This window comes from Quercus lobata, chromosome 8, assembly GCF_001633185.2.
Source record: "Quercus lobata isolate SW786 chromosome 8, ValleyOak3.0 Primary Assembly, whole genome shotgun sequence".
In the NCBI taxonomy this organism is placed as follows: Eukaryota; Viridiplantae; Streptophyta; class Magnoliopsida; order Fagales; family Fagaceae; genus Quercus; species Quercus lobata.
In genome coordinates, this window is record NC_044911.1 from 59,804,182 (window position 1) to 59,819,639 (window position 15,458).

Genomic DNA, 15,458 nt, shown 5'->3' on the forward strand with positions numbered 1-15,458 from the left:
CTAGAAAACATTCTCAAGATCATTTTCAAGGTCATTTCCAAACACCGAAAAATAAAATAGTTTTCCAAAAAATTCTTTCTGAAAAATGAACAATTTTTCAGAAAACATTAATGTTAAAACAAATAGAGCGTTAATAGGAAAATTGTCTTTGATTTATTTTTATTTTTTTAAAATTGTTGCTAAATGGATTGAGTGTGTTGCCAATGCTCAATTAGTCAATTTTGATATTTAGGGAGGGAGGAATGAAGTCTATAGTTTAGGGAAAATGCAATTATTGCTAAATGGATTGAGTGTGTTGCCAATGCTCAATTAGTCAATTTTGATATTTAGGGAGGGAGGAATGAAGTCTATAGTTTAGGGAAAATGCAATTATTGCTAAATGGATTAAGTGTGTTGCCATTGCTCAATTAGTCAATTTTGATATTTAGGGAGGGAGGAATGAAGTCAATAGTTTAGGGAAAATGCAATTAATCCAAAGTAAAATGACTAAGAAAAGTTAAAAAAGAACATCGCCCACCGTGGGGCTCGAACCCACGACCACAAGGTTAAGAGCCTTGCGCTCTACCAACTGAGCTAGACGGGCTCTTGTTGTTATCACCTTTCAAATAATTTAATATAAATATATCAATACAAGCTTTTCATCCATTTCATTCAGTAGTTAATCAAATCAATTCCAAGGTCAGCTAGGCCTAGCTGACCAAAACGATCACAAACTCCGCAAACCGAAAATGGGGTTTCTATGGACGCTGCTGGAGCTCTTGCTCGCCTTCATTATCATCGCACTCTTTGCTTTACTTTCTGCAATCTTCATCGAAGCTTCTCGAAGAAGTTACAACCACACGTACCCAATCTAATCCTCTTTCAATTTCTCTTCGATTCACAATCTCTTCCTTTTTAGTTTTTGGTTTTAGTTTTTGTTAAATTGAATGTTGCTTGATCTAATTTTTCTTTTTATTTGATTTATTATTGGCCAGGCATGTCGAAGCCCCCGCGATCTTCGAGGACCCTAATTCGTTAAAGCAGGTAAATCTACATTGCATATTATTTTTGCGATTTTAGCTTCAAATTAGGGTTTTATGGTGTTTATGAGATTTGTAACCCTCCGTTTGGTTGATGAGAAAATGAAATAAACGAATTTGGAATTCCTGCTATTTAGGAGTTTTTTTGGAAATTTGTTTTTCAACTATGGTTTTATCTGCGAGTGTGAATCTTGAGGGCATGGGATTGAGATTAGGCTTATGCATGGGTTTCAAAATTCATCTTGGAAACTAGTGGTTTGAAATGAATGCTTTTGTTAAGAATGGTCCAAATGTTGTTCTTGTGTTGCACGGTTGGTTCGATTCTGTTGAGGAATCTCTGTCACCGTTTATATGTTGAAGCCTCGGTGGTTAACTCAAGACATTATTTATAGTGTATTTGATAGTTCATAAAAGAGTGGAAAAAGTAAAATGAGGTGGGAAATGAAAAAGAATACTATGTTCCTCTCACTGTTTTAGAATCTTTTGTTTGGTGGTTTTTGATAAGGAATGGAAAGGAATGTGATTACGAAAAATTGGTGTTATACTCTTCTCTAGAAAGTAGGAAAAAAGGTAAAATTTTAAAATGGAAAGCATATCATGATCCCCTTGCGTACAAAAATATGACGGTTGGAGAGGAATGAAATGGAATGACTGATTTCATTGTCTCTCCTTTCTGTACTCTGAAAGTGCACCTTGCAGGACATATGATGTCATAAAATTGGAACGATAAAAACTCCAACGGGGGATGGTGGGTGCCCACCATTCTCTTCAGAGTTCATATCCTTTCCTCCCTTCTGAAACTAGCTTTTATGCTCCCTTGGTGTAGTCATTTTCTGATATATCTTTATTTTGTAGTATAAGGCATCGGTAACACCTTTTTTACAGAGGATGACAGTTTTCTGGTTGGACCATAGGCTTCATGGAAACAAATCTGTGCTTCTAAAAGAATGATAATAGAGACATAATCCAAGGTGGATTTTTATAAAGTAGATTATGTTCCCCCCCACCTTAATGACCTACACTCCATCATGATATCTGAAGTTCATATGAAAGACTTTAACATTAGTATATAATGAAAAGGATAACTTATCCAAAAAGGATATATGATGTGTGTTTCTAAATTTAATAAATGCCTTGCAGATGTATAAACTTCTGAGATCAAGTTTTTAGTTATTAGTGAGCAATATGTTGTCTTCAAAAGTATCTGCGAAGAAATATTAGAATTCTCTTGGTCTTTTTCTAGAAATATGTTGTTTATTGTATTATACTCTTTGCTGTTATTATTGTGATAAGTATGTTCACTGTACAATGTTATGTTGGTATGAATATTATGGACTGTCTGTAGTCGTTTTGGGTGATTCCGACATTTCTGAAGGATTTTGTTCTAGGTTCCTTGCCCTCATGTTTCTGATCCGGCAGAGAAGTATATATCTTTGATAATACCTGCATTCAATGAAGAGCATAGACTTCCTGGAGCACTTGAGGAAACTATGAAGTAAGTACAACATAAGTAATTGCACTCTACTTTTTCTTTCACCAAGCCCCTTTTTTTTTTTGCTTGAATTTTAGCATGAAAATCAGAAAAGGTGTCTACTTTCATATCATCTTTTTCTTAGTCAGCTCTGTGAACTCTCTCTCTTCTTAATTCTTTTTTTTGGGGGGGCAGGGGGCAGTGTTGAGCTTTCAGAGCTTGATTGTGAACCAATTGAGACTTGGCACCTGGAATGATATATGGATCTGTGCCTGCTCAAACTCATATTTATTGACTCACAAAGGACACTTTCATCCTTTTTATTTTGTACAAAAAATTTTTATTTATGTGTAGCATAACCATTTATTGTTATGTAGTATTACACAATGAAGATGGGGGGCTTTGCATAAATGTGTGTCTCGTTGCCTAAGAACTGCACTTATGAAGTAGTTAAATAATATCTGTAGTTGGCTACTACTGAGAGGGTTGCATTTTGAATTGTACTGATAATTATGTCTGTTTCTTTGTAGTTATCTTGAACAACGTGCGGCAAAGGATAAGTCATTTTCTTACGAGGTATCATTTTGTTCCCTCCATTAACTAAATCATCTGAGTTGGTTATCATGGCCTATGATTATATTATTGCACCCTGAGATCGTATCTAGGGCTGAATTTATGTTTTATAAAAGAAATTCAAATAGGGATATTTGTGTTTCTAGTTCTTTACTGGATTTGTAATGAGGGTTATCGTACAAGCAGATGCTAGACAGGTTTTCCCATTTTGAGCTCTGCAGTATTTTTTTTTTTTTTTACAAAATGAGATCTTGTGTGCTTCATCATAAGGTTTGATTATTTTTCGTAAATGCTATTATGTCAAGTTCCTAATAACAAGGCATTGAAGCCTGTTGAACTAATATATCTATTGCATTAGCGTGTTTAATTGAGTAAACGTTGGCCCTAATATTTGAACTCTCACTTCTATGAGTATCACCTCTTCACCCTGGCACAATTAATTCTCAGCTACTGCTTTTCCTCCTCCTGCTTTGTAGGCCTTCTTGTTAATTTACATAAGTTCTCATTAAAAGGTAGTGGAAGAAAATATCTTATATTGTCTCTGCCACTCATTCTACTGTATATGCATTTTTCTTTCCTTCAATAAAATAATGTTAGTTGTTTTGCTAGCTTGGGTTTGTATTTTGTACTACGTTTTTTTGTTGCTGCTTAACTTTTGAATGGATGAATTTTTACCAGGTGGTGATTGTTGATGATGGAAGTTCTGATGGGACTAAAAAAGCAGCTTTTAACTTTGTAAGGAAATACACTGTAGACAATGTGAGGGTTATCCTTCTTGGTAGAAATCATGGCAAGGGAGAAGCTATTAGAAAAGTGAGTCTAACTTTAACAATTCACTTATAAATGTGTTCTGATGTTATTGAGAAGCTTCCATCTTCCTCTTTTACACATGACGACAATTGATTGAAGCGCTTTACCTTTGTGAAAGCATTGTAAAACAGGGAATGCTTCATTCACGTGGTGAACTGCTTCTAATGCTGGATGCTGATGGAGCAACCAAGGTTAATGACCTAGAAAAACTTGAAAATCAGGTTTGTATTATCCCTCATGTATGCTGGTACTTTCGTATAAACTTTTTAGTCGTTGAAATTTTAGTTTAATGTGGTGATGATAATAAAGCTACTGCAAATTATCTGTTATTATGCCTACCAGATTCATGCTTTTGCCAGAAAAGAGTATCATTCTGGGGATTCAGCAGCCAGTGATTCTAGTATTAAGATATCTGATATCCCAATTGCTGCATTTGGTTCTCGTGCTCATCTTGAGGAAAAGGCTCTAGCTACAGTTCAGTCTGCTAAGCTGCTCGCTATTTTGATGTTTTATGCACTTCTCTTGCCAAATTTGTTTTAGATTTTGCTTTGCTAAATCATTTTGCTTGAATGTCACAGAGGAAATGGTACCGTAATTTTTTAATGAAGGGTTTCCATCTTGTGGTTGTCTTAACTGCGGGACCTGGAATTCGTGACACTCAGGTATTTCTGCTTCAATTTTTATTATTTATTATTTATTATTTATTATTTTTTATATTTGATGTCCAATCTACTACCACTGTAGAAGTCCAGTACTTCATTTATGCTGTAAATGAAGCTTGTGTGATAATCTTGGGTAAAATACACTTAATTGTTTATCCTGACGTTGTCTCTTCACTGCATCACAGTGTGGGTTTAAGATGTTTACTAGGGCTGCTGCAAGGAAGCTTTTCACAAATATTCGTTTGAAGAGGTAACTGCATTTATGTGCGTTTTAAGGATATTGTAGAAATAAAGGATCCATTTACCTCTTCCATGTTATCCATCCTTTGTATAATTTGTAGAGTTGAAGGAAACTCATGGTATTCAAATATTATTCTAATTTTTTTGTAAAACATGTTGCGGGAACTGACTTACAATGTGGACTCTGTGCAGGTGGTGTTTTGATGTTGAGTTAGTTTTCCTGTGTAAGTGGTTTGGCATCCCAATGATTGAGATATCTGTGAACTGGTCTGAAATACCTGGATCCAAGGTGAATCCGTTGAGCATACCAAATATGCTTTGGGAGCTTGCGCTAATGTCTTTCGGATATCGAACCCGTATGTGGAAAATTTTTAATTGAGCCTTCGTATTGGAGTTCATCTGGAAGAATTAAAGAAAAGTGACACCTGATTAGGCGTTAGGGTATACGCTTCCTTCTTTCGAGAACATTTGCATTGAGAAAATTTTACAATTTTCGGAGATCTAACCTCGCAATTTCGGCATGTAAGATAATTTGGGGGTACTTTCTTTTTTGTTTATTCCCGATCCATTGGATTAATTCCCAATCTCCCCCTAAAGTAAAAAAAATTGAGCAGTATTGTTCATGATGGATTGGTTATATGCAAATTGACTTCATAAAATTTTAATGGAAAAGATAATTTATATTTGAAATTGGTAATATATACTTTTCACTGTGAGAATGCCCATTAAAACCTCAAAAAATCTCAAATAGAGATTTTGCACTCCATGTCAAGAGGTAAAATGGGGAGGCAAATTTATGGTATAAAGTCATCTCCAATTGAATTCTCAAATTTCTTTAATATTTTTATATAAGATACATGGTATTTAAAAATAAATGTCACATGTCTCACATCCTCCTAAAAATGGTAGGGAACTAGAGGGTTCAATGGTGAGAGGAATAATTTCCCAAAATCTATAACTAATATACGTGTTTCCAATCATCTTCAAAGATACATAGATAAACACGTTGTTTGTATATATAATATTTAATACTAATCCAAATAATAAAATGTCGATTATGATTTTCTTAAAAAAAAAATGTCAGATTACGTAATACATAAAGATATAACATATTATATTTTATGTTTAAGAGATTTATATTTTTTTTATTAATTGTATTTTTTTTTCTTATCTAAATCAAAATTTTACTTATAATTCTCATTTAATGATTTATAGTAATTATGTAAATCTCAAATACAACTTATGTTCACTTTTGTTAAACTCATGCAATGATTAAATTATTACAATTTAAAACAAAAAAGTAATTATTTGTGTATGTACTTTAGAATTTAACTTGAAAATGACATCAACTTAGGGAGTTTATTACATAATCTTTTTCAATGTTTTATTACTTACTCAATTTTATGAAAAATAATAAATTATTTTGTAAAGATTTTGATGTCTCAATACTTAAAGGGAAATGTTAACGAATGTCCTTAGGGCATTGGTTAACAATCAATTTTAGGAAAGTTTTGACATCATTTTTATGAAAAATGAAAAAAAAAAAGCTGTTAAAATATTTTTTTTCTTTTTTCCATAAAAATTTTCTTTAATTGGATTGTTAACCAATGTTTTAAGGGCATTCGTTAGCATGACTCATACTTAAAAGGTTATTCTTTATTTTTGGATGGAGCGAAACATAATCGGGCGTTGATGAAATCCATCAAACTACTTGATTGGATTGAGTGTTTTGGATTGACAATTAATTATAGTAGTTTCATTGGATAGGTTTTGGCATTGAATGATGAGTGAGAGAATTAAAAGGAGAGGGGTAGACAGTAGGGAGAAAAGGAGTTTGTCTCCGTTGGTTGAAGTTCTAGGATCTTTGGTGCGAGATTTGTAGTCTCTAGTGCTAGGGATGCCAAATAGAGGCTTGAAACGATCACTCCATTGCATAAGTCAACAAATTGTGAAAATTGGTGTAAAAATGATTGTATTTATAATATTGTTGAATATTTCAAGAGTTGGATATAGGCATATCCCCTCATAATACGTGAGGTAAGAAAATGATGCATATATCCACATAGCTAATGCAATCTCTTTTTTGTTAAAGATTACCATTTTATTTCTTTCTCTTTTGAGATGGCTGTAGAAAATGACTTCGGATTGAAACAGAGCTCATCTTTTTTACTTTCTAGTCTTTTTTTTTTTTTTTTTTTTTTTTTTTTTTTTTTTTTTTTTTTAATTTTTATAGAAACTTTTACTTTCTAGTCATGATTCCATTAACTCGACTGCAACTAGTTTTAAAGCCACTCCATAATAAGATAACCAACCTTAAAGGAAAAGAAGAATAACCAAACTTTTCTTATAAATTAGCAGTACCTATCTTCTCGAAAAAAAAAAAAGAAAAAAAGTTGAGCAGTAGCTTGGTGTGAATGCGGGTTAATAATGAAAATTGATATTTGAAAAAAGAAAATTTTCCCAAAAAATTAAAAATCGAAATTGTACAATAAGATACTTAATAAAAGAAAATATCTTTAGTTTTATGATGAAAGTAATAGTGTAAGACTTAATTTTGTCCAAGTAATAATTATCTATCTATCTATCTATCTATCTATACATATATAAGAGAATTCCCCTCTTTCAACTGGACTTTCATGTGATTAAAAAACACTCTCATTAATAAAGGGTAATTTCATTTACAAATAGGGTCATAAATTTCAAATAACAATTTTTTTTTTGAATTCAAAAAGAGAATTCCTAAAATTTAGGTTTTTTTTTACCTTCACATTTAAAAAAAAAAAAATTACTGTTTATCTCTAAAGTTTATCCTTTTTTTTGTTTGAAAAATAAAAAATATATTTCTAAATTATAATAAATGCGAATTATTAACCTTTACTCAAAAAAAGTAAAGAGCCTATGAGCACGCGCTCACTTTATCTAAAAAAAATAGAAGAGTCTCTGAGCACACGTTAAGATTAATTAAACTTCTATTTAAATTTTCTAACGTTAGTAATAGAATTTTAATTGAAAAAATAATTTAATTTTTTTTTTTTGAAAATTTGATAATTGAGTTTCTCCTATAGCAAAATGAATTTAATATTTTTGATGTAATAAGGCTCCCCTTTGCCAAGAAATTAGGAAAGAGCCCTAAAGCTCTCCATTACATAAACGAAAGGTCCTAAAACTGTACAAAAATGTCTCATAAAACATAGAATAGTAATTGAATTTTTTTAAGCCAAAAAAAGAAGAAGAAGATGTATTTGGCTTGCATTCCCCCACTTCCAAGGCCTTTACATGGAGCCAATAAAAATTCAACCAAATTAAAATCCTAAACTATTTAATTAAAAATAAAAAATAAAAAGAAGTCATGAGTGTGCCAAATAATATCATTTAGGTCACAATACAATTAAGAGGATTAACTATTATGAATTGTAAAAGATTTGCTATAAAACATAAATATAAAAATTAATTAGAACTAATTTTGTATCTCAAGAAAAACAAGAATGGTTTTGTAGGGATGACAGGCCCAAAAATGTATATTGGGTCGTGGGTCCTATCCGAAGACATTTGCTGGTTTGAGGATAGGTAAATGTTAGTGTGGAAGTGCAAATTAGTCGATGGAGAAAGGGGACTGGTTGTGAGGGTTCAGGAAGGTGGTTCAAGGACAAATGCCTCCTCGGTTTTAATGATGCAGAGGTCAGAAGGGTTGACCTGACATCAAGAGCAACGTTCTGGACAATTCTACTGGTAAGGATAAGCATCAGAAATGAATAAGATAAGGGGAAGGTAAGAAATATCTAAGGGAAAACTGCTATCACCGCATTAAATACTCTGTAACTAACTCTTTGGCTGCATTAATGTAGATGTGATGCCTAAATAGTGATGTTCAGCCTTACAGTTACCGCTAAAAGTTTCAAAAAGGTGTTGATGGGACAGGATTAAAAACCAACCATTTGATATACATAGGGAGGGCCAAGATGGAGCAAAGGAGGGTAATATAAAGAAGAAAAATCCCATTGTAAGAGGGATCGGAGAATTTGTAGTAAAAAACATTGTAGCACTAAGGACGATAATTGTAATCAAGTCTAAGAGAAATATATTCAAGAACTACTCTCCTTGGACTTTGCCGAGGAAGAATTTCTTCGTAATGAACTTGTTTTTTTTTTTGCTTTCTCACCATCTTTAGTCCATTGTGAGCATTGTCCAATTCATTGAAACCTAGTTTTTAGCCCACTTTTTACAAATTCTTTGTATTGGGCTTTTTGGGCCTTAATCCTTTTACCTTTTGGGCTTAGGATCCAAAACTTGCCTTTACAATTGGTGCCTTCTGTGGGAAACTTGAGCTTTGTTGAGTTTAACGTCTAGCTATGGTGGGTTCAGGGCTGAATCGGGAGGAGTTTGTTAGTTCCCAACGTCAAGATCAGTTCCTCAATCTTGAGTGAAGAAGGGACCGGGAGGTTAGTGTACATACCACGAGTACTAGTAGGAGTCAATCTCGAAGTGGGAGTCACCTCTCTCATGAAGAGAATACTAGAAGCATGTAGTTAGAGATTGACCGCTTACGGAGAAGGTTGTGTCGCGAGCGGCGGAGAAACACTCCTTCAAGCTCTAATCCTTTTTTTCTTATCTAAATCAAAATTTTACTTATAATTCTCATTTAATGATTTATAGTAATTATGTAAATCTCAAATACAACTTATGTTCACTTTTGTTAAACTCATGCAATGATTAAATTATTACAATATAAAACAAAAAAGTAATTATTTGTGCATGTACTTTAGAATTTAACTTGAAAATGACATCAACTTAGGGAGTTTATTACATAATCTTTTTCAATGTTTTATTACTTACTCAATTTTATGAAAAATAATAAATTATTTTGTAAACAGTTTGATGTCTTAATACTTAAAGGGAAACGCTAACGAGTGCCCTTAGAGCATTGGTTAACAATTTATTTTAGGAAAGTTTTGATATCACTTTTATGAAAAATGAAAAAAGCTGTTAAAATATTAATTTTTTTTCTTTTCTCATAAAAAATTTCTTTAATTGGATTGTTAACTAATGTTTTAAGGACACTCGTTAGCATGACTCATACTTAAAAGGTTATGCTTTATTTTTGGATGGAGAGAAACAAAATTGGGCATTGATGAAATCCATCAAACTACTTGATTGGATTGAGTGTTTTGGATCCACAATTAATTATAGTAGTTTCATTGGATAGGCTTTGGCATTGAATGATGAGCGAGAGAATTAAAAGGAGAGGGGTAGACAGTAGGGAGAAAAGGAGTTTGGCGCCGTTGGTTGAAGTTCTAGGATCTTTGGTGCGAGATTTGTGGTCTCTAGTGCTAGGGATGCCAAATGGAGGCTTGGAACAATCACTCCATTGCATAAGTTAACAAATTGTGCAAATTGGTGTAAAAATGATTGTGTTCGTAATATTGTTGAATATTTCAAGTGTTGGATATATGCATATCCCCTCATAATACGCGAGGTAAGAAAATGATGCATATATCCACATAGCTAATGCAATCTCTTTTTTGTTAAAGATTACCTTTTTATTTTTTTATTTTTTTTTTTATATATATAGAAACTTTTACTTTCTAGTCATGATTCCATTAACTCGACTGCAACTAGTTTTAAAGCCACTCCATAATAAGATAACCAACCTTAAAGGAAAAGAAGAATAACCAAACTTCTCTTATAAATTAGCAGTACCTATCTTCTCAAAAAAGAAAAGAAAAAGAAAAAAGAAAAGAAAAGCAGTAGCTTGGTGTGAATGCGGGTTAATAATGAAAATTGATATTTGAAAAAAGAAAATTTTCCCAAAAAAATAAAAATCGAAATTGAACAATAAGATACTTAATAAAAGAAAAATATCGTAAGTTTTATGATGAAAGTAATCGTATAAGACTTAATTTTGTCCAACTAATAATTATCTATCTATCTATATATATATAAAAGGATTCTCCTCTTTCAACTGGACTTTTATGTGGTTAAAAAATACCCTCATTAATAAAGGATAATTTCATTTAGAAATAGGTTCATAAATTTCAAATAACATTTTTTTTTTTTTTTTGGAATTCAAAAAGAGAATTCCTAAAATTTAGGATTTTTTTTTTTTTTTACCTTCACATTTGAAAAAGAAATTACTGCTTATCTCTAAAGTTTATTCTTTTTATTTGTTTGAAAAATAAAAAAATATATTTCTAAATTATAATAAATGGGAATTATTAACCTTTACTCAAAAAAATAGAAGAACCTTTAAGCACGCGCTCACTTTACCTAAAAAAAATAGAAGAGTTTCTGAGCACGTGCTAAGATTAATTAAACTTTTATTAAATTTTCTAACGTCAGTATTAGAATTTTTATTGAAAAAATAATTTAATTTTTTTATTGAAAATTTGATAATTTAGTTTCTCCTATAGCAGAATGAATTTAATATTTTTGATGTAATAAGGCTCCCCTTTGCCAAGAAATTAGAAAAGAGCCCTAAAGTTCTCCATTACATAAACGAAAGGTCCTAAAACTGTACAAAAATGTCTCATAAAACATAGAATATTAATTGAATTTTTTTAAGCCAAAAAAAAAAAAAACAAATATAGATATATTTTGCTTGCATTCCCCCACTTCCAGGGCCTTTATATTGAGCCAATAAAAATTCAACCAAATTAAAATCCTTTCATTAAAAATAAAAAATAAAAAGAAGAAATGAGTGTGCCAAATAATATCATTTAGGTCACAATAAAATTAAGAGGATTAACTATTATGAATTGTAAAATATTTGCTATAAAATGTAAATATAAAAATTAATTAGAACTAATTTTGTATCTCAAGAAAAACAAGAATGGTTTTGTAGGGATGATAGGCCCAGAAATGTATATTGGGCCGTGGGTCCTGTCCGAAAACATTTAATGGTCCGAGGATAGGTAAACGTTAGTGTGGAAGTGCAAATTAGTGGATGGAGAAAGGGGATTGGTCGTGAGGGTTTAGGAAGGTGGTTCGAGGACAAATGCCTCATTGGCTTTAACGGTGCAGAGGTCAGAAGGGTTGACCTGCCATGAAGAGCAACGTTTCGGATAGTTCTACTGGTAAGGATAAGCATTAGGAAGGAATAAGATAAGGAGAATGTAAGAAATATCTAAGAGAAAGCTGCTACCACTGCATTAAATGCTTTGTATCTAACTCTCTGACTGTATTAATGTGGAGGTGATGCCTAAACAGTGATGTTCAGCCTTATAGCTACCCTTAAAAGTTTCAGGAAGGTGGTAATGAGACAGGAGTAAAAGTCAGCCATTTGATCTATACGTGGAGGGCCAAGATGAAGCAAATGAGGGTAATATAAAGAAGAAAAATCCCATTGTAAGGGGGATCGGAGAATTTGTAGTAAAAAACACTGTAGCACTAAGGACAATAATTGTAATCAAGTCTAAGAGAAATATATTTAAGAACTACTCTCCTTGGACTTTGTTGAGGAAGAATGTATTCATAATGAACTTGTTTTTTTTTTTGCTTTCTCACGATCTTTAGTCCATTGTGAGCATTTTCCGATTCATTGAAGCCTAGTTTTTAGCCCACTCTCTACAAATTCTTTGTATTAGGCTCTTTGGGCCTTAATCCTTTTACCTTTTAGGCTTAGGATCCAAAACCTGCCCTTACAATTGGCGCTGTCTATGGGAAACTTGAGTTTTGTTGAGTTCAACATCCAGCTATGGTGGGTTCAGGGCCAAACTGGGAGGAGTTTGTTAGTTTTCAACGTCAAGATCAGTTCCTCAATCTTAAGCGAAGAAGGGACCGGGAGGTTAGTGTACATACCACGAGTACTAGTAGGAGTCAATCTCGAAGTGGGAGTCACCTTTCTCATGAAGAGAATACTAGAAGCATGCAGCTGGAGATTGACCGCTTGCGGAGAAGGTTGCGCTGTGAGCGGCAAAGAAAGACTCCTTCAAGCTCTGATCCTTCTTCTGATGATGATAGGGATGATAGCTACAGACCTAGGTTAAGGACTCCTCCCAGTGAGTCTTTTTCATATGATGAGGATCACCATTATAAGTGTAGAAGTAAGAGTCTATCCTGTAAAGGTCTGGGCAACGATGCTATGAGCAGAGTTTTTAACTAGATTTCTAAGTCCCCTTTTACCCGTAGGATTGAAGGAGGAAAACTTCCTCGGCGATTTGCTTAGCCCACATTCACTATGTATAATGGTAGAATAAACCCCGTAGATCATGTCAGCCATTTCAACCAGAGAATGACTATCCATTCTAAGAATGAAACCTTGATGTGCAAGGTGTTCCAATGGTTTGATAAGGTGGTTTGATGGTTTGAAGGAAGGTTCCATCAACTCCTTTAAGGAACTGACTAGGGCGTTTAGAGCTCGTTTTGTTACCTGCAATAGAGTTCCTCGACCCTTAGACTCCTTGTTGTCTATGACTATTCGAGAAGGGGAAACCCTGAAAATGTATTTTGATAGATATTGGGAGATATTTAATGAGATAGATGAGAACTTTGATGATGTGGCTATAAGGACTTTCAAGATCAGCCTACTTGCCGAGCATGATTTGAGAAAATCTTTGACAAGGAAGCCTGTTAGGAGTGTACATTAGCTCACGGATTGCATTGACGAATATAAGCAAGTCGAGGAGGACCAACAATAAAGGAAAGGAAAAGCTAAGGTGGTCTCATAAGATAGAAGGGATGTTAGGTTGGATAGATACAACAATAACTGATCTCGGAGAGATTTTGCTGGGCAATCTAGATCTACTACTACTCAGGTGGTTAACACTGTGTTCTGAGAGCCTGTGCACCAAATCTTAGAAAAAATTAAAAGTGAGTTGTATTTCAAATGGCCAAATAAGATGGGGGAAACCCCATGAGGCGTAACCAAAACTTGTACTGCTAATACCATTAGGAGCGGGGGCACACTATAGAAGATTGCAGGACATTGTGGAGTCACTTGGAGCAATTGGCTAAGATTGGAAAGTTAAAGCAATTCTTGTATCAACCCAATGGACAAGGTAGTCAGGCAGGGTCGGGGGCTCAGATAGATGCTTCTACAAGACCACCTCTAGGTACAATTAGTGTCGTTTTTGCTACTCTAGGAAGGATTGGTTCTTAGCCATCCAAGGTCATGTCTATAGCTCGACCATCTGCAGAGGACTCGTCCCCTAATCCGAAGAGGGGTAGAATAAAACTTCGACCGACTTTGAGCTTTTCAGATGAAGATAAGGTTGGAACCTTGTAACTACATAATGATGCTCTAGTGGTCACCCTCAGGATAGGTGGGTATGATGTGAAGAGGGTGTTGGTAGATCAAGGCAGTAGCACAGAGATCATGTACCTTGATTTATTTAAGGGGCTGAAGCTGAGGACCGAGGACTTGGCTTGCTATGATTCCCCTTTAATAGGGTTTGATGGGAAGATTTTCTTTTCGAAAGGCCAAATCTGACTACCTGTTCAGGTAGGGACAGAGGTCGTAGAGGTGAACTTTATTGTGGTAGATGCCTACTTCCCATATACTGCTATTGTGGCAAGACCTTGGCTTCACACCATGGGGGTTGTATCTTCCATCCTGCACCTGAAAGTGAAGTATCCTTCTAGGGACCAGGTTGAGGAGCTGGTTGGGAGCTAGTCCATGACTAGGCAGTGCTTGGTGGCTACAATTAAATATCAAACTGGAGTTGAGTCCTCGACCACTGCTGAACAGGGTTTATAGCAATCAACGATGTCAGTGTTGTCCATGTATGGGGTGATAGAAGGAGCAAAGTGTGAGGAATTAGAAAAATTTATTATTGGTGAGGTCAGAGTCTAGTTGCCTATGCGGAAGAAGGAAGAGTTGATAGTTTTTATTAGGGAAAATATTGATGTATTTGCATGGAATGCTTATGAAGCTCTTGGGGTGGATCCAAATTTCATTTTCCATCACCTAAACGTCAATCCCTCTGTTATCCCCAAAAGCAACCACCTCAGCGCTTATCTAAGGAACATTCTAATGTTGTCAAAAAGGATGTGATTAAGCTTAAATGGGTTGGAGCCATAAAGGAGGTTTTTTACCTTGAATGGTTGGCCAATATAGTGGTGGTGAGGAAGAAAAGTGGGAAGTGGCGAGTATGTGTAGACTTCACAGATTTAAATAAAGCTTGCCCAAAGGATTCCTTCACCATGCTTCGAATAGATCAATTGGTGGATGCAACTGTAGGCTATCCTCGGATGAGCTTTTTGAATGCTTTTCAAGGTTATCATCAGATACTGCTAGCTCTGGATGATCAGGAAAATACTACTTTTGTTACATCCATTAGGAACTACCACTACAAAGTGATGCTATTTGAATTGAAAAATGCAGGGTCTACTTACCAAAGGATGATAACCAGGATGTTTGAGCCTCAGTTAGGTAAAAATATTGAGATTTATATAGATGATATGGTGGTAAAGAGTAAAGTAGAGTTTGAGTATATAGACGACCTCGGGAGTATTTTTGAGATACTAAGGAAACACAAATTACGCCTTAATGCTTCTAAGTGTTCTTTTGGCGTCGGCTCTGGCAAATTTCTGGGTTATATGGTCACCCATTGCGGAATTGAAGTTGACCCTAATCAGATTAGAGCAATTAATAATCTACAGCCTCCTTGGGATCCCAAAGAGGTCCAGAAGTTTACATGAATAACTGTTGCTTTGAATCGATTCATTTCTCAGTCAGCCGATAGATGT

The 15,458-nt window shown here is 34.2% G+C and overlaps 1 protein-coding gene and 1 non-coding gene across 2 annotated transcripts; one reads left to right on the top strand and one right to left on the bottom strand.

The window, feature by feature from the left end:
• Positions 1-510: 510 nt before the first annotated feature.
• TRNAK-CUU lies at positions 511-583 on the bottom strand. Its single transcript has one exon. It is a non-coding gene; the product is annotated as a tRNA-Lys (tRNA).
• Positions 584-672: 89 nt separating this feature from the next.
• Positions 673-5,401, top strand: LOC115954513 (dolichyl-phosphate beta-glucosyltransferase). Its single transcript, XM_031072379.1, has 10 exons — positions 673-841; positions 975-1,023; positions 2,408-2,514; positions 3,021-3,066; positions 3,742-3,876; positions 4,005-4,094; positions 4,216-4,347; positions 4,452-4,535; positions 4,721-4,785; positions 4,968-5,401. The coding sequence occupies exons 1-10, from the start codon at positions 729-731 to the stop codon at positions 5,152-5,154; spliced, it is 1,008 nt and encodes a 335-aa protein (XP_030928239.1). The 5' UTR covers positions 673-728; the 3' UTR covers positions 5,155-5,401.
• Positions 5,402-15,458: the final 10,057 nt, after the last annotated feature.